The sequence below is a fragment of the Accipiter gentilis genome, chromosome 3 (genome assembly GCF_929443795.1).
Source record: "Accipiter gentilis chromosome 3, bAccGen1.1, whole genome shotgun sequence".
Classification (NCBI taxonomy): Eukaryota; Metazoa; Chordata; class Aves; order Accipitriformes; family Accipitridae; genus Astur; species Astur gentilis.
Window position 1 is genome coordinate 933,919 of NC_064882.1, and position 22,346 is coordinate 956,264.

Sequence of the window (22,346 nt, forward strand, 5' to 3'; positions counted from 1 at the left end):
CTCAAACTTCAGTATGTCCATATCCTTGATTTTAGCTTTTCATTACTATAATAAAATAAAAATAGATAAAATAGTTCAAACACAAAAATCAATGAGCAAGGGAGGGGAAAAAAAGAAAAAAAAAGGAACAAAATAACCATCAGAAAAAAATTGGGTTTAGTATGAGCAATAGGCTTATATGCTGGTTCTATCAGAGGCTGTAATAGCAACTTTAGCAACACATAAAATTTGCTGTGAAGCCATATGGGCACCAGACAGCTATCCCCACAACTCAACACATACTCTTGTTTAAGAAATTAAAAAGAACAGCTTATTTGAAAGAACTATCACCTATTTGATCTTCCATGGAGAGAGAAGAAAACTGCCACTCTTATCAGGAATAGCTAAATTGAAGTCACAACACTACATGCTATCAGCAGCTTAAGAAAAAAAAAAATTAAAAAAATTAATAATATTTTCCACATTGGAATATTTCTTAAAAACACTGTAATAAATATGCCACACCACAAGAAAAAAAAAAAAAAAAAAGAGCAACAAAATTATTTTTATATTAGAATTCAAATGAGGTGGCTCTATTAATTACTAGACTGACAGGGAAGGAAAAACAAGAAACCTCCCTCCCCACAGAGTCTAGATTGCAGTTCTGCAAATTCCATGAGAGATTTTCTCCTTAATGGAACTGATTTCAAGACAGCAAGTATTCTGTATCAGGCAAATTTAAAAGGAAGTAAAACTTCAACAAACATTTTCAGTCCAGGTTTCTTCTGCACCCTGTTTACTGTTGGACTAGAAATTGAATTGAGCCTGACATGGGATACAAGAATAAACCAGGACAGAAACACATAAAAGAACTCCCAAGAATAAGCATAAGAAAATTGGATATACTTATAAGGAAATAGGACACACTTAGTAATTAAGGCTTTGAGCTTTGAATACACTTCTGATGATGCAAAACAATTCCAAGTTAGGCATAAACACCAAGATATAACCGAACAGAGACTGTCTCGTACTTTGGTACGACCAAACTTGAGTGATCTACAATACAATTTAAGTATCAGATCTGAAGCATCAAAAGTAACATCATAAAGAATATATTCTAGTGTCATAACTGCAATAATTTTCTTAGTATTTATGACTCGGAGCACTAGAATTCCACAACATGTAGCAGTATATACACAAACTGAAAATATAACTAAAAGAGGTTATCAGACTGCTTTTCAATATTACAGATTTGGGGTGAGAGGATTCTTATGTTTTCTACAGCATGTTTTCATTTCAGTAAATGAATTAAAGCGCATACTGATGTTAGATAAGGCAGAGTAAAAACAAAAAAAAAATCTTAATGGAAAACCTGTAAATTTTAATAGATTTAGAATCTTGCTAAAAAAATTAAGTTTAAAAGTATATTTTTTTGTAGAAGCTTCAGTTTTAGCATTCTACTTTAATGCAATTATGCTTCATTATCCCACATATGCATAAATACTTTCAGTTATATAAGGTGGAATTGTTCTATTGATGTTTAAGAAAAGAGTTGTCAAAACAATTCTTAAGTATAAAATTAATAATATATATTCTTAAACTAATAATTACATTCAGTAACTTTAAGAAACAGCAGCAGTTAAATTAATGATTTATAATCATAGAACACATATCTTGAACAACAGCAATTTTTTCCAAGTCACTGGAGAGAGCTAGGCATGATAGAAACTACAGTGAGGAATATTCTCTGGATTTATTTAATATGTGTTTAGGAAAGTATCTAACATTTCCTGTCACTCAGCAAAATCCACCCATGCAGCTGTTTGCACATGTAGAATGTCAACTCTGACTGCCGTGACAGTGCTCGAAGCACTGCATCAGTAATTATTCAAAAACTGTTGCTGTTTTCAGTCATCACATGTATTTCCTAGCATTGCGCTGCTTTGGTGAAGTTTTACTGGGACATATACCGTTACTAGTACTAACTGTTTCCACTGACAGAACAGAATAAAATAAAAAAAACAACCAAACAAAAAAACCCAACTCAAACATGTAAAGAGGGTTTGAACGCACTATGAATATTTCCCTTTCAGAAGATGGTACTATCCTCCCTTTCAGAAGATGGTACTATCCTCCAAAACCAAGTTTCATTTAAAAAAAGAACACAAATGTCAGAGAAAGACCTTTAGAAAACCAGCTCCGCTGCCCTAACAGTGAAACACCCTTGGCTTCGGTTTGATCAAAGTGAGCCCCTGCTTGGCCCTGAAAAACAGGAGACGCAGAGCCTTTAATTACAACGGCTAAATCCCATTGTGCAAAGTACTGCATTTAAGCTTCTGAAAAAAGGAAATAGTTGAACAACTCTGGACTTTCAATTTTGCAATACTAAATAGAGATGATATTAAATTGCACAGTTACAGAAAGACCTTTTTTAACACTTCCTGCATCAATCAGATGCATTCAATGATAAATCCCTGTAACTTGAATCATTTATATTGACTAACACTTCTCATCTTTGTCATAACGTGAACAAACAACAGACTCATTGTTCTGGTTCTTGCCATAAACACTATCAATATTATACAGAATAATTATCTTACTTAACATAAAAGCCTCTGATTCCAAGGCACTGAGGAAAAATTCAGGAAAGGTAATATTTCAAAATATTATCATTACAGGTTTAAAGCCATAACTTTAACTATAGGAATATACCTTTTTCCTCCTTTTGTAATTACTTTGTGTAAAGATTTCCACAAGATGGTGCTGTAGTCCCATTTTAGAAAATATCACCTATTTTCTGTTGAATTGGTCTAACGTTTAGAAGAAAAACTCATTTCATTGTTAGGATAACGAACAGTGATTTGCAAGAGCTATTTTCACTTAAGGAGCAAAACATGTTCACATCAGCTAACGTTCCAAATTTTTTAATTTTTTTTTTTTTTTTTTGAAACAACTGGAAAAGTAAGTTCTATTGCAAAAGTCCAGTTTAGCCCAGCTAAAGCTTATATAACATAATGGATCACTGTATGTTCTTCTGTTTGCATGTAAAATAAAGTCAATTTATATTCCATATGGTTACAGAAAAAAATCATAATTATTGTTAAAACATATAAATCACTTTTAACAGCATAATGTCAAACAGCTGCTTTCACCTTCATTTGCAAACTCTGCCAAAAATTCCACTGGTTTCGCGATATCAAACTCCAAAAATCTTTTAAAGTGAAGCGAGTATTATAGCACAAAGAGACCTTGATATCATAGGCTACCAATTTACAAAGAGTAATAAATAAATCTATCAATCTTATCAAACCTCACACATCTTTGGTTTGATTACATAATGGTTTTGGAAGTCTTACATCTACTTACGTCTCTGAAGAGAATTTTTAATACAGCTTCAAATCATAAAAAAGTTGTGTATCTTTGTATACTGGATGGTCTCCATCTGTGCTGCTGGTCTTAAAATGTGTTGGGTAAGAGCTCTAAAACACTCAACACATCTCTTGCAGTCAAAGTCTGTGGACTTAGTTGCACATTTTAGTGTTTAGGATCAAACTGACCCTCGCTTTGTCAGTGTTAATGGAAACCATAATGTGTTGGTGCTTTCTGGCTCAGCATGAAAATTTATATTTTAAAAAAACAGCAAAAAAGGTACATATTTGAAATTGTGTATTTAAGTTTTCATTAAGACTTATTCAACAGTGCAGATGGTAAGATGGTATGTAAGAAAGCCTCTTGGGTGTAATATGCAAGTCCCAGCTGGAATGTTTCCAACAGGATGTAAACCACAGTCCTCAAGCCTGCACTTTAAAACACATATTACTTAGCACACTGCTAACAAATGTCAACACAAAAATACACTGCTGTAATGACTTCACTTTACAAAAGCAAGGGGAGGGGGGGGCAGAGAAGAAGCTATTCGAACAGTTTTTAAAATCAAAAATTGGGGCCGGGGGAGGAAAATCAATACACAGATGCATTAGAGAAAAATATTTATTCAAAGGAATAAAAGAACTGGTGATCATAACAAATTTGATATATTAAAAATTTAACGCTGTACAAACATACATATTAGTTCTGATATCCATAAGTCTACAGGGACCAGGTCTGAAAACTTGTGCTTTCAGGTCTTCTCAGAGGTGTTGCTTGATGTTTTCAACAATTCTGAGGTTTCTTCAATTCTGAAAATAAATTTTGTTTACACACACACACTTACTAAAATATAGTAAGAAATAGCTGATTTGCCTTTAACTTTCTAATGAATCCAAAATACTGACAAGCAGCATGAAACCTTAAGCTTCGTCTCATCCCCCCTTTTCCTCTGTAATTGGTTTGCATTTTAAACATCTACCACATATCAGAAAAACACATATCAAGTGACCCACACAACAGAATTAAATCACAAAAAAAGACTACAGCTTTTTTCAGACCAGGTACTTACAGAATAGAAATCTCTTGCTAAAGAAACATTATACAGCAATGCATTTCTCTTCAAGTGTAATAAAAATATTTCTTACATAAAAAACTTTCATTACAGATTGCAGGACTAGTATCAAATATACTTTAATACAGTTATCACAACGCTTAGGCTGAAATTGGTTTAACCTTTCCATAAATAATAAACAACAGAGTTAAGCTATTGTAATTATTTTTTGGGAAGAAAAGTTGCAAGTACCAGGGAATTCCTATCAGAAGATAAATAATATCCCTATTCCTTGTCAACCAGATTCTAAACACTCTTTAATCTCTAGTTAATACTATTAAGAATGCTTTCTATTGCCTTTTAGAAACCAAAACAGTGACTCATCCCACAAATACAGAACTGTAAGTGGATTTATTATCCAGTGGAGTCATAAGGAAATGCCACACCTGATGTAGAGACCTTTGAGGTTTGGAACACATATGTACGTTCTCTATATGCCTTAGTCCAGTACGACTCCCTCCTGGGAAATGAATTCCTGCTGCCCTCTCCTATTACTTACATTTTACTTATCCTTTCCATTCTTTGTCTTGTTGTCTCCTGCAATTTAAAAGCAACAAAGTTAGTGAACTCTTCAAAGCTAACATTCTTCAGATGGACTTTCAACCTGAAAAATTCATAGAGAAAATGTGACTTTAAGCACTGTTTACATATCAAAAGGATTTTTATGAGACAAGCCTAGATGTAGTTTTGCAGTTTCCTTGTTTTTCACTAGTAGTATAAACAACTAAAACTAATGCTTACTTGTTCTCTTGACCTCAGAAAGGAAATCACCTAAGCATTTGCCAGTTTTACATACCTTTGAAACATCTGTCAGATCATAAGAATTAATGGTCATGGCTTTGGGAGATGGGTCTGTGGATAATAGTGAACTGTATCCAGACCACTGATGAAGACTCTCTGGCATCTCCTCCTTCCTCTCTGTACCTATGGAGAAATACTCATTTTTGTGTCACCTTTGCCTTTTTGCTCTCTTATTGCAAGGTCAGCTATCAAATAGCTTGATTTACAGCATGTAATAACAGAATAGAATGCATTGTTTAGAGAGGGAAAAAGAAAAGTACTGGTGAGGGTCCAAAATAGGTTTCCTTAAAACAAGGTAAGTACAGTATACTTTGTATAACAGACTGGGTCAAATATGTAATAATAATTTCAAGTAGTTTGCATTATTTTTATTGTAAACTGCCTGTTCAAACATGTCTAATTTGTGCTAAGTAACCTGTCTTATAAGCAGCAGAAATATAAACAAAATCATCACCTTCTTGCTTAGCTTAAAATTTGTCTCAATCTCTTGCTGTTTCCCTAATTCTCCTCCTGTTGAGACAGGTTTAGCATCCATTCAGCAGAAACAGACTTTTCTTTTACATTGGGAAGGCTTTGATACTCTTTGCAATTTTAGAGTACTATTGTCAGGGAAGAGAATTTAGTATTTAGAAAAAAAGTGTTCCCATACCCTTATTTTTAGTAAGGCCACCTTTGGAACATGTTTAGCTACACTATTCTGTACGTAAAATCATATTAAGTTATTTTTACTCAATTAAAATTAAAAATTGTTTCTTCTGTACAGCTCTGATTCCTGAAGAGCACTAGAACCAAAGAGAGCATCAAAGCATTCTGAGTAGCATACATCTCGGATAGAAGAGTTAAGACTGGCCACATAACTTGTATGCCTAAGATTTCCCGACTCATATTTTAGAAAAACAGGAATAACAAATTCAGAAGAATTCTAGAAGTCTGAAAATATGAAAATTCTCTTTTAAAGACCATCAGCCTGCTTGCCGACTACGAAGTCCTCAAGTGTCAGTTAACATACCACTAAATTTATGAAAGGAAGTAAACATGTTGCAAGCTTTCTAAGGTCTGTAAAAAGAAGGTCCCATCTCTAAGACTTCAAAATTAAAACAAACTTTGACATAACCAAGAAACTGCCTTCCTAATTTCCATGGAAACTGGATTACTGAGATTTGCTTTTAATTTCAATACAACAGCCCAACACTGGACAAAAACGCCTAATAAGTGAGAATAGGAAATAGAATATCCTCCTTACTACTGGAGGTAGGAATAACAGCTGCCATAGGGGAAACAGGCCAAATTAATAAAGAAAATGATACAAGGTAAGGGCTAAAGAGCTACCATCGATGAAGACAGAAGAATTACTTATGCCCTGGGGAATGTTTTTAATTTCTTTCCCACTTAAGGCGGTTTCATTTACTACTTGTATGTTATCACAATTAAGTTGGAAATGGAAGAAGAAGATTTTTGTCTTGCTCTTCAAAATAAGAAAGCTTAGCAAAAATGCTAGATGGATACTGCTAACTGCTTCAAAAGGGATGAAGCTATAGAAGATGTTCAGCAGTGATGTGAAAACCAAAATGGATTATAATGAAAAAGCCCTGATTTGTCCTGAGCACCATTGTAAAAGTAAAAAACATCGTAAATGTGATACTATTTTGATTATAACAAACCTGTGACAGCAAATATAATTCCTTTTGTGCTTATGAATAGCTTATTTTTAAAACATAACTTTCTAAAGTGCAGATAACATTATTGTTTTTCACAGCTTTAGCTATAGCACCTTAATTAAATTTGCATCTTTGAGATTTTTAGTAGTTATTTGTAACTATTAATTACTATGCTATATATTTTCATTAATGCTTTAAAAACTATTTCAGTAAAGTAAAGCTTCTAAAGGTTAAATTACAAACATGAAATAACTAGCAGGTTAACTTCTAATTTGCAGTATGCATTTAAACTCAGAGGTCACTAAATTGCAAATCTCTACATAAAAACCATGATTTTAGTCAATATCATCAAGAAGTGTTTAGCATATGATGTTAATTAAAAAGAAAATCATTAATACCCACCAGGAGAAACTGGAATCCTACTAGAAGTACATTCTTGACTTACATTGCCGAACTCTGTAGGTAAGTCTCTCTGAAATACAAGTTTACTGCATTTTAGCCATACATCCTGTTTAAATCATCTTGACTGAAGAAAAGTATATTTAAGTACAATTATATATGCATTTGCTAAACCATCCAGGTATGTTGGCACTGCACAAATGTCTACAGGACTAAAAAATCCAAAATTTCCATACATATATTGCATTAAAAAACTAGTCCATTTAATGAGGCCTTTTTTAACATTAATATTGCATTTGTGAACAGCTCAAAACCAGGTCCAAATATAGTGCATATAACTTAGGTATGAGTAGAATGAACAATCAGTCTGTTCTTGGCCTGTGCTAACAATTACATCTTGACATTATAGCTGCCATTACCCTAACAAAATAAGCATGCCTTCTACTCCTGGTTGATATTCAGGAATGCAGCTCCTCAGTCCTAGAAAAATTACCCTATAGATGAACTGAAATTAATTCCACTTAAATGCTTAGAATTCAAAAGCCTATTTTAAGCTAGTTTCTCAGGCTCCTAAATGAGAGAGGGCTCTTTTAAGAAAGGTTCTCAGTTTAACTCAATCTAGCTTAGAAAAGGCTGTTCATAAACGAGGAAAAAAATTTAATATTGTACTAACAATAAATGGTTTTGAGTACAATTTTCAAATTTCAAAATTAAAAAAACCAAAACACTCAAACACCTAGACTTTTTTCACCAATGATCTATCATTATGATTTGAAATCTCAACCTTTGATAAAGTATATCACTTTATATACTGGAGTAACTATATCAGTTAACAAGGGAATATTATACCCAAATAAGTGAATGAGGGAGAAATAGTAGGTATTGTGTGGGAAGAAGCTGGAAAAAACTGTAATAATGGATGCTTCTTAAAAAAAAAAAAGTTATGTGCACTGACTACTTCTGCTCAATTCCTTTCATTGAAATGGATTTGGTAGCTTTCAGACTTTCCCACAGCTGCTGCTACTTTGGCAGCAGTGCAAGACAGATCTTAGAGTGCTCCTGCTATGTTGGCTAGATGCCAAAAGTTTCCTGAAAAATGCAAGAGTAAGAAGAAAGGAGTAATTCTGAATTGCTTTTCTATCTGTGAAGCACAACTTGGATGGAATCTCATGAAACAAAGAAGCAGCAATTCTCTGGCCTAAAGGATTATTTCTTTGCGGTTTTCAAATGCCTATTGCAAAAAAGTTAGGGTTTTGAAGACCTTTTTTTTTTTTTTTAATATAAAAACCAGCTTATTTTGCTTTGAAAAAAGACAAGCAACAATGCCACACACAAACTACATTCAAACTTGTCTCTGCAGATGACTGCTTTTAGTAACATGCAGCACAAAATATAATTATCTTACTGGAAATATTTGAGTGATATTAATGTTAAGTATTTTCCAAACACTATTCCAAACCTTTGAAGAACAGCAATAAACATGTTACTGAAATAATATTAAACCAAATTTACAGAAATAAAAGCAGCAGCCTAGTCTGAAACACAAGCTTTCCCATGATGCTACCGTCACAAATGCAAGAATGATCTCTTGAAGAGAATATACTTGAAAGAGGAAGAATATTGTCTATGGCTGTTCAGCTGAAGGCCTCTTGAGACTGCTAGCAGAAGAAAACAGTATCACTGGTGGTGTTACTTGGATACATGTCCATTGATAATTAAATTACAATATCCATAAGAAATTGATTTCAAATGGTAAATCACTCGAGCCATTACTGACCTGAAACTGTTTAAAAAAAAAGTGATTAAGAATGTCAATCCTTATCATTTGAGCTACAGCCTTTATAAATGACCTCGTGATCAGTCTGAACACTTCTCCATTTCAAGACTTTGCATAACTAGCACACTTTAAAGGCACACAGAAAAAAACATCTCGTATACAAGTATCAGTGACATTTTCAAATTTGCAGGGTGTGCTGGTTTTGGCTGAGTAACGTTAATTTTCTTTATAGTAGCTGGTATGGGGCTATGTTTTGGATTTGTGCTGGAAACAGTGTTGATAATACTGAGATGTTTTCATTACGGCTGAGCAGCGCTTACATAGAGCCAAGGCCTTTTCTGCTTCTCACCCCACCCCGTCACCAAGTAGGCTGGCGGTGCACAAGAAGCTGGGAGGCAACACAGCTGGGACAGCTGACCCCAACTGACCCAAGGGATGTTCCAGATCGTATGATGTCATGCTCAGCATATAATGCTGGGGGAAGAATGAGGAAGGGGGATTACGATTGAAGTGACAGCATTTGTCTTCCCAAGTCACCGTTACATGTGATGGATCCCTGCTTTCCTGGAGATGGCTGAACACCTGCCTGCCAATGGGAATTGGTGAAAGAATTCCTTGTTTTGCTTTGCTTGCATGTGCAGCTTTTGCTTTACCTATTAAACTGTCCTTATCTCAACTCAGGAGTTTTCTCACTTTTACTCTTCTGATTCTCTCCCCCATCCCACCAGGGGTGAGGGTGGGGGAGCGAGCAAGCGGCTATGCAGTGCTTAGTTGCTGGCTGGGGTCAAACCACAGCACAAGGCCAGCCACACACACAAAGCTCCTCGTTACAAGTAAATTCAACATTTTCACAACTACAGAGAAAAATGCAACACTGATCAACTATTTTCCACAAGAGTTTTCAACTTCTGGAAAGCATCTGACAGCATCTGAAGGATACACAAGATAGACATGCAAGTATACTTTGTAATTAAGCATGTGATCACAGAACTGATGCTATGGTTCACTGCATCTCAAAATATTTACATGTGTACATATGTGAAATGATACAATGTGCATACAAGGACATTTCAACAGCATGAAAAATAGCACAAAGTCTTAATGCAACAAAACACTTGATATACTCTGACAAATATGACAAATGTAGCCACATTACAACTGTAGCACTTTCACGCATTTAAAAATGCGACTAACGTCATGGACAAGAAATAGGGAGGGGAGGGGATTGCAAAAAGGAGAAAGACCATTGATTAGGCTAGAAATTTCAAAGAGCCACAAACTAAGAATAGGACTAAAATAAGAATCAACTTTTCCATTAACCTTGTAATTTCCATTGAGCTAGCCATCTATTTGTGTCAACAATAGTTATACAGAATGAAGACAGTCTTCCAAGGGGAATATCCATATCTGATTAGAGTTTGGAGAATTAAAAAAATAGATATTCAACTGTATCAACAGCAACATTTACAGACCAGTATAAGAAATCCAGAATAATGCAGACCAGAATAAGGAAACCCTTAAATGTGTCACTAGCATCATGAAACTTTCAATTAGAGAAACATTACACTTTCAAAGACAGCATAATTAAGTCTTCAAAAGCTTCCTTCTACAAGTTTGCTAGGAAATAAAAACACAAACAGTTATTACGAATGAAAATAGACTTAGCTATACCTGCCGTACCTGCAAGAAAACAATTTCCAATTGAGAGCTTTGCTTCATAGAGCATGAGAAAAAAAACCAGAACTTAACAGTTAAGAGAAAACTACCACCAACTCCATAAACAGCAATTCCATCAGATCAGGCCTTTAAAAATAGTGAAAAATTATATATCAGGAGGGAGGAAGAGCAGAAACAGGCTGACAACATTGTGTCTGAGCAACTTTTCTTAGAGAAGAAAAACAGAAGTTAACATACCTTTTTGGATTGCAACAAAAGTTCTGTTTCAAGAAGCAAAACTCGACTCAACAAGTTATTCCAGTCCTTCTCATCTATGATCACCTTTCCTTTCAGTTTCTCTTCTAAAACATATAGTTTATCTTCCATCCAATCTAGCTTATGAAGCTTTTCCTGGCAATCAGCGAGCTGACTCTTTAGGAACTCAATCTGAGAGTTATCTTCTATGACCTGAAAATATGATTAAGAACACATTTCCCCTAATTTCAAAACAGACATAATTTATCATTTGATCAATGAAATTAAGTGTAATCTTCCTCAAGTTCAGTAACCACATTCTGCTACATTAGAAAATTATTTTTCTTTCAGAATTGCCATAATATGCCTGTTCACTGAAGTCAGCTTTTAAAAGAAACTGTTGCCAGAACTGGCTCTTGAAAGGACAGTACAATTTAACTGACTTTTTTTTCAACTTTTTCAATATATTTATTATATATCAATCAGTTATACTTAAGGAGCAGCTATCTTCTTAAAACCTTTATCCCTTTAGAAAAGCCCTGTAAGAAAAGTTAAGAATACAGACAGCATCTTAAAATAAAAGTCCTTACTTGTTCACATTTAACTTCCACAACATCACGATCTAGGTACAATTCTTCTTCATGACCTCCCTGTGCTGGAAGGGGTAGTGGATGAAGGTCACAATTAACTTCATTTCCTGAGTGCCGTTCTACTTGAGGCTTCTTTTGAGTATGTTAAAATAAATAAATAAATCACTAGTGTTATTCATTACAAGAACATTTCAATTCATTGGCCAAGTAACTGACACAAAAGACCTATCATTTTAGTATTTATTTATATCTGACAATCTTATCCCAACTAGCTGCAAAACACAGAAAGCAACAGCAGGCAGTTTAATTTAAAAAAATCACATAGACAAGAAAGAGCTGTAAAACAAATATGCACACACTATACCATATGTACTGTGTACCTTGGTTCCCTTCCATAAAGGGTAATGAAGGTATTAATGTCCTCTCTTATTGTAAGCATTGTTAGATTTCCAAGTGTGGTTCAGGAGGTATGAATCTCACTGCATGTTTTAACATATGTATAGACATCAAAACCACCACTTAAACATTGAGAAAGAAGTTTAACTAGGAAGATTAGAACTCTCTCTTTTCCTTGACAACTGTCAGCAAAATAGCCCTACTAGCTACACATTTAATTTCCTTTGAATGCTTCCCTTAGAACAAAATACGAGACAAATTTTGCCTTTCTTTCCACACGGATCAAGTTCTATGGTCACTACCTGCCACAAAACAAAATAAATTACCTAATGATTAAGAACCCACAATTACTAGTTTTGTGCAGCACCTTAAACACTTCCAGATTCCTAGACATTTTAGTGAAGCTAAAACTCTCCTCTTCTAGAGAATTAATACACTCACATATATCCCCATTCAGTTCTACTATTCAACAACCAGAAGCGCCAGATAAATCATTCCGAATTTTTTCTTTGTGAAGTTTTCCTCACTGCTACAAGCAGCGTTTTCCTTCTAAATAGAAGTCACCAACATTTAATGGGCAGTCACAGTCCTAAAAGTTTTGTGCAATTTTACTTCACAACCTTTTAGCAGAAAAATACTAGGAAAGCTGTGTCCTCCACAGGTCAAGAGTAGCATAGCACATAAAATCAAGCGTTACTCTTGTAAAACCAAAGCCAAGAGGAATACTATGTTAAGAAATCTTTGTTGAACACATTCAGACAAAATAACAAAAAGCTTTTTGAAAGCTATGTTGAAAGCACTGCAATGTTAGGCCAAACACACTTCAATCTCCAAACAGGATGTATATGCTTTTTCCAATTGTATCTTCATTTTCATCGCTGCCCTCTGTTTGATACAATTCAAACAGCAAACAACAGTACTAGATCATTACCACCAAGACTTTGAGATTGACTACTCAGAAAAGAGAGAAGCAATTTCCTTTGTATTTCAGTTATTATTTCCATCAACCACACCTTGGGAGAAAAAAAAACACAAAACAAAACACAAACCTAGTCTGACCAAGCATTAAAACCTAAATGAAAGCACATATTCCAGAAAGAGCCTGACTTGCTACAAATGAGATTAACCTTTAGACACACAACATAAAAACTATTTTCATACCTGTTTGCAATTCAGACCACTGCCACTAGGATCAGCAAGGACATTATCACAATTTGACCATACTTCATATTTAAAAGATCTGAGTTTTTTCCTCGTTTGGGATTTAACCTTCTAAGTGAAGAATAAAAAAAAATAAAAAAATTATGCTTCTAGCACAGGAATATGGGGGGGGGGGGGGGGGAAGGAGGGGGGAGGAGGGGCAGAGATGGACTACAAGGGGACAGGATGACACACCCCATTCCTGCCATCATTAACAGGCAGGAATATTGCATGGGACAAACACATTTAAACCTCTGCAGTACAATAATATAAAAAAAAATTAAGTATGACCCTAATTTACAGAAAAAACAGATCTGGAAGTTAATGCCATATTCATAAACTCATTAATGCCTATGCAAGGATGCATCAAAGTTGGTCAAAAATAGAAAAGACAAGTTGCACCAGAGTTGAAAGACAAATACGAAAATTATGTAGTTATGCCCCCAAGTGACAAATGAAGTATACAGAAGTCCTGAAGACTGGTTATAAACTCAAACGAAACAAAATCCTGTAAAATATGAAGACTGAAAATTCCTTCCATTAAAGCACAGATTGATACACAGAATAAACCAATAATAAAAATGCCTTAATGTAAAACAAATATGATTAATGAAAACAATCAGATTTGAGATGTATACCACCGAAACACATACAAGTGTCATGTTTAAATTAAATGTTACCAGAACTTCAACATATCAGAGTTTGCTTTGTTTTCAAATCTACCTGCAAAGTCTATCGAGTTACATAAACATTCACTATGTCAAGAAGTGTAAAAGAAAATATAACACTTATGTAAAGATACCAAATACCAGATTTATCTTCATTCTATTTTTTTGTTTATACTATGAAGCATTTGCAGCTTCAGGTCTTTTGTGTACCTGATAGTACTCAAGCATCTTACAATGGAACTTCATACTAATTTCCCTTATTTTGACCATCAGCAATGCTGCATCTTCAAATAAACTGGTCTTCAGCTTCTACCTGCAGCAAGCACGTCAAAAGAAACTTATCTTATAATAAAGTTACCATTTAATCAGTACCTTATTCGAGTTACTTAATTCTTTATGTTTTTTCACCACACAGTTGATAATGTCACAAACAATCTGCATTTTTCTTTCTGCAAAGCCAAACTGAAGAAACTGCTGCTTTGTTAAAATTGGTTTATATTGAAATTGATCTCGAAGAAGCTGCAACAAAGTAAGAGTTTATTTCACTTTCAAAAATCACCAGGCAATTTGCTGTAGAAATGGCATGCTCAGGTTATTTTTCTACAATCTTTTCTTTCATTCTGCACTTCAGCAGTTAAACCTTTTCTCATTTGGTTATTTATATACTGTCAGCTGGTTCTTCTAACTAGACTTTAAACATACCTCTTCCAGAAACATTTCATTCACATCACTCTTGTAAAGTTTAACTCACAGTCTTAAGATTCATGAAATAAATGACTGTAGACATTAATATTAAAAAAGTTAAACAAAAACTTTCCAAAGTGAACACACAATAAACAGTTGTATTAATCTCAGCAAACGCATCAGAAGGCTAAGTAAGGCTCCCGAACAGCCTCTTTGTAAATGAGCCTCTGTCCTCCTCAGATGGAAAACTAGTCTGAATAAGCTAGTATTCATTAATACATCAACTACCTTTTATAAAAATGTGCTTAGGGATATTTTTAAGGCTAGCTCAAGATTATTTTCATTCAGTTAAGAATTTTATTCCAATTCATCAACTGTTAAGTATTGGACTTTATACATTGATATGGCATAGAGTTTTAAAATAGCTGTATTTCTTAATTGTACTTTCATTACAATTATTAAAGTTTGCTGTGATTTTTTTTTTTGCTGCTTATGATTTCTTAAGGTCACTTCTATAAAACTTACAGTGTAATAAATATTTTGGTATTCTTCAAAACTAACATAAAACAGTAATAGTACTGTTTCTGCAATTGTTTCAAAATTGAGATTTGGCTAAAAACTTCCATCCTTATTTTCATGAAAATCTAAAGACTTGCCACACAGTTGCTTACTACTCATCTTAAATCCTAACAGAATTACAATTCATGTTCATTGCCAAAAATTTTTGGCACTTTCTAGTAAAACTCAAACTAAATGCTTAATTTTTATGAGGCCATACTCAAAACTGTGTCTCTTCTGCAAAGAACATGAAGACACATACCTTATAAATAGCTTCAATAAAACGCAAGTCACTCTTTGCTGTGAGTTCCACATTGCACTTTACCAAAAGTTCTGCTATGTAAGTTGAAAAAGATGTAAAAGAATAGCTGATGATAGGTAAAAATGCAGCTGGATCACCCTTTACTAACCTATTGAGAAACAAAAGTATTTTACACAGCAGAAAATAACAAAAGCCTTTCATGGCATGAATTCAAACATCTAACTTGAAAGGTGTTTTAATATAGCCAGCATATTATATCCAAGTATCTCCTTCATTTTACGTTTGTTTTTTTTCCAGGCATATCTCATTCAGCAGTCTTGACTGCTATCTGTAAAATGCTCAAAACAACACTTTTGTGATCCTCATATAATTTTAACATTGTCAGATCTAAAGCCCACCAGCATTCCCATCTCAACATTCAACATCTCGGCTTTTTAATCTTTACAGGATGAAATTTCCGAAGAAAGTTTTGCTAGCACTTACAAAGAAATTATAAAGGTGAGAGATTAATCAAAGAAAAGAGAAAAACAGCAGAAGAAAGAAGAACAAGATAGTGATACACTTCAGGATTATTCTAAGGATTGCTCAGAACAGCAAAACTGCATCCTTTTATCTTCCAATTCACATGTATCAAACCCCAACTTCCCACAGACATATACTTTGCTTACTTATCACTTGGTGCAATGCTAATATTTATACATATCTTGTTTACATATCCTGCTGTCATCATGTATTAGCATAAATTTAGTCACACTGCCGCTTACACTGTATAATCCACATCTCTTGGATAATTCAACAAGCGAAGTCCTTGTTCTATTTTTCTTAAACTTCCTTTTAGGTCTCCTGTTGCCATTATTCCAAATGCTATTCTTCTTTCAGATTATGAAATAAAAGTAATATAGTACATTCTCCTTAAAAAAAAAATAAATAAAAAAATTATGTACATAAAAGTTACAAAATGCAATAGAATTATCACTGAAATTCAAAGGTTTCTGCTCCTGTTTTCTAGACACTACTATTTCCAAAGTATTACAACACAGCACAGAGCTACAGCTCGATGCCAATTAATGTCAGCCATCATCTTTGTGCATTCTAAATAGGATCAAGTAGTAATCCTCAATCTGATCAACTACCAAAGATTTTTAAGGATATCTGAAAGCATATTAAGAATTTATGTCTGGCTAAATCCACTAAAACTGAGTGAAAACAAGTTGCTTCACTGTTTCAAAGGAGCAGAGACTCTGTAAGCATTGAAAACTGCTGCTTATTCTTTTCTTCACCTGGCCCCAATCTCACTGGCCAAAAGAGCAATGTTTGGATGTGTAAACATCAGAAGACAGGACTAGCAACTCATCACAGACAATACTTCTCCATTTAGACGATCCATTAAATACACTTAAAATTGTTTAGGGGGAGGGGATAACAGACTGCCTAGATATTTCAAAATAGGTGCAAGTTTATTGGGATGATAACCAAAAGGTCCCTGTTTAACTTCTACATTGTAACACATAAGTTGAGAACCTGCTTTTTATTTATTGTGGGCTTTGCTTCACCGAAGAAAGAGACTCTTTCTTCAGGACTCTTTCTAGGGACTCAGTATAAACAACAAAAAGGTGACTTTCTCCCTGCAGAACTATCCTGCAAGGAAAATGAAACTGAAGATTGCAAGAAAGAAAGAAAAAAATAAAGGGGAGGGGGGAGAAAACAAAAGACAATCAGCAATGCATGAAATCACTGTCATCCAAATCAGTTTTTAGATCTATCAAGGGGATAAGTAAGTACAGGAAGCTCACACTTTTAATACGTTTTACCACACAGAACTGATTAGTAAATTCTCAAATGGAGGAAGAATACTGGCAACTCCACCTGGCTGGCAGACAGTCAAATGAAACACCTGAAACAGTACCTTCAAATATCAGTACTAGCAATTATCTTAAAAAACCTTGTCCCTCGCTCCATTGCTTAAAAATACCTTTATATTTAGACACAGCTTATACGTACTATTTGCTGTATCTTGCAACCGTTTGTTTATAAATAACCAATATTAGCTTGTCTCCAACACAAGACTTTAAAAGTGCAGACCAAATGATAGCCCAGCTCTTAAGTCACAATTGAAAAGAAACACCTTGCATCTTAGCAATCTGGACAGACCAATAAAACTTTAGGAAGACTATTAGCAAACAGCCAAACTCGGTGGGTTTTGAACAGTTTAGAGAAAAACCAAGGCAAAAAAAAGAAAAAAAAGAGTTAGTTAAAGAAGTACAGAAAGTTGACACCTCACAAAAACAGTTCTCCTTCCTCACATCCTTGAGATCTGCTTGTGAGTGGCTTAATCCTCTACAGTACTTCCCCCAAAATCCTCAGAAAAAGTAATGATTTCAGCTATAAAGCCTTAGAACAGAAACTTACTGTTCAATTTTCTGCTAGAACTTGGGAGATAACTGCCTGCCACTGCCTTCTTACCAGAAAACAAATACTTGGAAGCCTACAAATCCAAGCAGTGAAAAGGCATTGTCTGACAGCCTATATATGAAGAGATATTCTCAAAATACAGACTTCTATATCATTTCTCTTGCTGACACGAGATTCAGACCAAAAGACCAAACGCTCCAAAGAGATTATGTCTAGCGTTGTCAGAAATTAACTCTGACAGATACTCCAGTTTGCAGCTTTGTTATTTGGTCCTACTCATTAAAGCAATGAGTCTTCTTGAAAGGAACTTCTTGACCACAAAGTTCACTTCTAGTAAAAAAAAAAAAAACCAGTTAAAGCTTGCACTCACAATTATCTGGGTTTGTTTTTTGGGTTTTTTTTTCTTTCTTTCTTTCTTTTCTCTTGTGCCTCTATGGTGATTAAATCAGCTATCTTCAAGGAGATGAAGATGAACGTGTGTTCTGCCCTTGTTAAAGTATTTTCTTCCTATTTAATTATCAGGCTCTTCCTCTTTAATCATTAGATTCTAGGTTATTAGTCACCCCAAATATAACTACACAACACTCATTGTTAAAGGCTAGAGACAATTTAACCTCACGTATTTGGAAACTGAGGCAGCTCTTCTTCCTGCATGGCCTTACAAAGTGATCCACCCTATGGTTTTGCCAATTTAACCAGATCTCAAGACAAGTCTCCAAGATTCCAACATAAAACTGAAGCTCTAATCTGCAGTGCAAATACTTATAGAAGACACTCTCACAGGAATTCATTTAATCATATAGGCAGTTTCCCAAAAGTATCATCAATCCTTTCTACACCAGACCTCTGGATGTAAAAACTGGCAACTACTGTCACTACAAACCAACTAGCTTAAGAGATCATAAAAATAACAGAGTTAAGTTGGTAGAAACTACTTTAACATCTTGGGAAGGTGAACACTGTGGAAAAAGTGGCACACAGCTTTTGCCTGTAGGAATTCATGACGAAACACTTACAGAACATTGGCTATCCAGAATAAAAACGGGTATAACAAAGCATTAAGAGATGATAACACAGAACTGCAAGTGGTTTAAAGAACTACTCTCAAAATTGCATATGGTATTCAAAGAACTAACGAATGTCAAAAAAAAAACCCAACAAACACCCCACCAGCAAAAAAACCCCATATAAGTTACCAAGTATCTTAACACTGTAAACGCTGTCTTTAAAACGCCTAACAAAAAAGTTTTCTAATTTATTCTAATTGTATTTAGACTCTTCTGTTACACGCGGCGGGGAGCGGGGGAGGGGGGGAATCACACCGTTACGCAGAGATGCAAAAACGTCAAGGACAAACACTCGCAAACGAGCGACCCGCGCAAGCAACTGCGCGTGGCGGGCCGGTTGCCCTGGGCGCCACCGAAACACCGGCGGAAAAAAACCAAACCAAACCAAAACACAAAAAAAAACAACAACCCTGGCTGCCGTCCCGGGGCCGCGCCGGCGCCCTGAGGCGAACTCGCAAGAGCGGGACCGGGGCCGGCTCGCCACCGGCCCTTCCTCGCCCCTAGACCAGCCGTAGACCGGGCCTCCCCCGCTCCGCCCCGGGGCTCGCCGTCCCTGAGGAGACGGGTGGCCCTGGGCTCGGAGCGGAGCGGAGCTGTGCTGTGCTGTGCCGCGCCGCCGGCCCCCACGGGGGCCCAAACCCCCGCCCCCAGAGACGTCCTGACGCTCACCCGCGCCAGCCGCCGCCGCCGCTGCGGGAACCCTCTTCCCGCCCGCCGCCTCCCCTCAGGAACCCGCCGACCGGCGGCGGGCGCAGACTGAATCTGCCGCCGCCAGACCCGACGGCCGCTTCCGCTTCCCGCGCGCCCCTCCGCGGTGACGTCACTTCCAGCAACAACAGCAAACGTCAAACCTGCCAGGCGAGGAGACGGGGCGGCGGCGGCCTCCCTGCGTGCCGGAGGGGCCTGCCTGGCTCCCGCTGCCTCTCCCCGCCGCCGCCGCCTGCTCGGCCCTTTCCTGCCCGGCGAGGCTCACGCACCGACTCGGGCCGGGCTCGTCGCGGCGGCGGTTGGGACCCGAGCTCGCACAGGTAGGGGCCCCGCGGATTTCCCTCAGCGGGGCAGGCGGGGCGGATGGACGGGCGGCGCATCCAATCGAGAGCTGGGGCCGTTGGAGCGGCCCAATAGCGCGCGGGGGCGGTACCCGCCGGGCCTGGCTCGCCGGTGTCCGCCGAGACGGGGGGCGGCCGTGCCCCGGCCCGCCCCGGCCGAGGTCCCGGCCCCCCTTTGCGGGGAGAAGCGCGACTCGACGAGGCGCCGGGGAGGTGGCGAGCGGGGCGGCCGCGCAGCTCCTCGGGACGCGGGGCGGCGGGAGGACAGCCGCGGCCCTCGGCGGAGGGGGCTCCGCGGGGCGCTCCCCTCAGCTGGGGCGGCCCTGGGCGTGAGGGACTGGCCGTGCCGCTGGAGCCGCCAGCGTAGTAGTTGCCTGGAGTCAGGTTTGGCAGAGACCCCGCGTTAGGGGGATCGGCAGGCCTCGGTTACGAGCGCAGCTGCGAAGGACGAAGCTTCGGCTTCGGTGTAACATCGAAGGAAGGAACGTTTCCCGGTCGGATAATTGTGGTCGCCAAGCAGCAGCTGTAGAGCTCGGTTACCATAAAGCGGAGGGGGTTTATGTCGAGAGCGTATGTTGGTTTTTATTTAATGCAGCAGAAGCTAGTACCAATACAGCGTTAATCTAGCTTATGTTTAGCTTTTAGTATCCCGTCACGTTCCTCAACACTGCAAAAGAATTTATTATGCAGGAGCAGAGTAACATGAAGAAGACGTGATTAAAATTGAAGTCAGACTCTGATAGATATCAGACAGAGCTAGAGAGGGTCCGCAGTTTGTGAACAAGCTTGGTGTTCTTTTTGCTGTGGTAGTCATTACGGCCAAGCTATCAAGAGGTTTCAATTATTAGATAAAGTTGCATAACTGGAAGTTTGGAACCATACATTTGAGTGAATCTGGAGACTGAAAATGTATGTTCAAAATAATTTTAAAACATTGGCCTGGACGCCATTACTTTAAAGGCTTTATAATAATAATAATAATGAGTTTACCCATCTTGTTTTATGAGTGCGTTCTCAAAGCGTTCATCCTGGATTACTAAAAAGCTGAAAGTAATTGTACGATGGAGAAAATAAAATGTGATCTAACAAATGGCATATAGGCTGCTGAATAGCTACGCATATTGAAGCTTGTGGATTTCTGGCAGCTGGTTCTAGAATGGTTTAAATTGTCTCACTTTGTTTCTTCTCTGAAATTTCTCCAGTTGGTACTTAAAATAGCAAGTATATGAATTTGTTATCGTTTTTTTACATTTAAAAAGACTTTTAAAATGATTTCTGCACTGACATCTTCTGTATAAGCATATGAGTACATTATAAGAAGGCTAGTTCCTTTAACGACACAGTAAATTTTTTTCTGTCTTGGAGCCACTTCTAGTGTTAAATAATTTAGAAATGATGATGTTGTTGGTGATGTATAGCAAGTAGCTTTTGTGTGGGGAGAAAAACCCTGTGAGCACCAGCAAGAACTGTCAGTATTCTTGTTAGCTCAGTATTCCTCAATACAATGTATTTTGTGAACAGGAACTTCTAGCTGAATATTGCAATAAAGATACTAAACTAGCAACTAAAATTTGGATACTTGATTTAGGGCTGAGTAGGAAAACTTGATCCTCTGTGACCACTACCAAACTCTTTACAAGTAGTGCATATAGAACAGAAAGATAATCTGACTTTGAAGAGGTTTGAAAGCTATTATAAAATTGCCAGATGCTTACCTGATAGCACTTCACTTGATAATTGACTGGGCACAGCCTTCCTATGAGCTGTTTCTGATAATGCTGCTGGTCTTTCTCGTCTTCCTGGTGTATTATGATTATGAAACTTGTCACGGTATGATTCCTAATGATCTTCAGAGCCTTGAACTCCCTGATAATCCTTTTTTCTTTTCCTTTCTTTTATCTAAACTATGCTCAAATAATTAGTATTTTCGGAAGATTTTTAACAGTTGGGAGTTAACAGATGTGTATAGAAAAGTGGCTTTGTTATAAAGGTACAAACTAATATCAGAAGAGATGGCAAAATACTATCAAAATAATTTCCTTAATTTGTCTTACAAAAAGTTACCTCAACAGATTTCTGCTTTTAACAGAACTTTCCTTTCTCTCTATTTGACATACACAGTTTACATAGAATAGGTTCTCTCATTTCATCTTTTGTGAAATATAAGGTTTAATATTGCAATCTTGTCATAATTTTTTCTTGCTGATTTCTATTGCCTTAGTGGTTAAGGGCTTGAAATAATGATGAGGAATTACAACCCCTCGCTCCTGGTTCTCTCTGTCCCTGAAACTAGTGTTTTGCTGTTTGGCTATTTTATCATTTTGTTTGGAGTCAATGCTATATTTTCAGGCAGACTTTATTTTTGTTTTTACGTGAAGAGCTACACTGAGAAAGTGTGCAGATTATATTTGAGTTGCATCTACATGTCTGTGTATACATTTACCTCTTTCAAAAC

General features: G+C 36.8%; 2 protein-coding genes across 14 annotated transcripts in view; one reads left to right on the forward strand and one right to left on the reverse strand.

The window, feature by feature from the left end:
- On the reverse strand, positions 1-19,750 carry CEP44 (centrosomal protein 44). Of its 9 annotated transcripts, XR_007509961.1 has the most exons (12): positions 19,512-19,613; positions 16,128-16,274; positions 15,364-15,511; positions 14,232-14,378; positions 13,153-13,263; positions 11,596-11,727; positions 11,009-11,218; positions 7,321-7,390; positions 5,256-5,383; positions 4,959-4,996; positions 4,045-4,157; positions 2,200-2,241 (listed from the first exon to the last, which is right to left on the reverse strand). XR_007509961.1 is itself a non-coding variant. In XM_049832466.1 (11 exons), exons 2-11 carry the CDS (start codon positions 16,214-16,216, stop codon positions 9-11), a joined length of 1,110 nt encoding a protein of 369 aa, XP_049688423.1. In that variant the 5' UTR covers positions 16,217-16,274; positions 19,512-19,613; the 3' UTR covers positions 1-8. The 9 variants fall into 9 exon arrangements, 8 of the variants coding, with proteins under 8 accessions (XP_049688423.1, XP_049688393.1, XP_049688409.1 ...); XM_049832466.1 differs by lacking the exons at positions 2,200-2,241; positions 4,045-4,157 and adding an exon at positions 1-45; XM_049832436.1 differs by lacking the exons at positions 2,200-2,241; positions 19,512-19,613 and adding an exon at positions 19,694-19,750 and having other exon boundaries at positions 3,741-4,157.
- FBXO8 (F-box protein 8) overlaps positions 19,700-22,346 on the forward strand; it is an 18,714-nt gene continuing 16,067 nt past the window's right edge. For 2 of the 5 annotated variants that reach the window (XM_049832536.1, XM_049832528.1), the window contains exon 1: positions 20,121-20,461. The gene's annotated coding sequence lies outside the window, so the exon portion shown is untranslated. Of the gene's footprint in view, positions 19,871-20,120; positions 20,462-22,346 lie in introns of those variants that run through there. The other 3 variants (XM_049832509.1, XM_049832518.1, XM_049832546.1) reach the window with 3 other exon arrangements.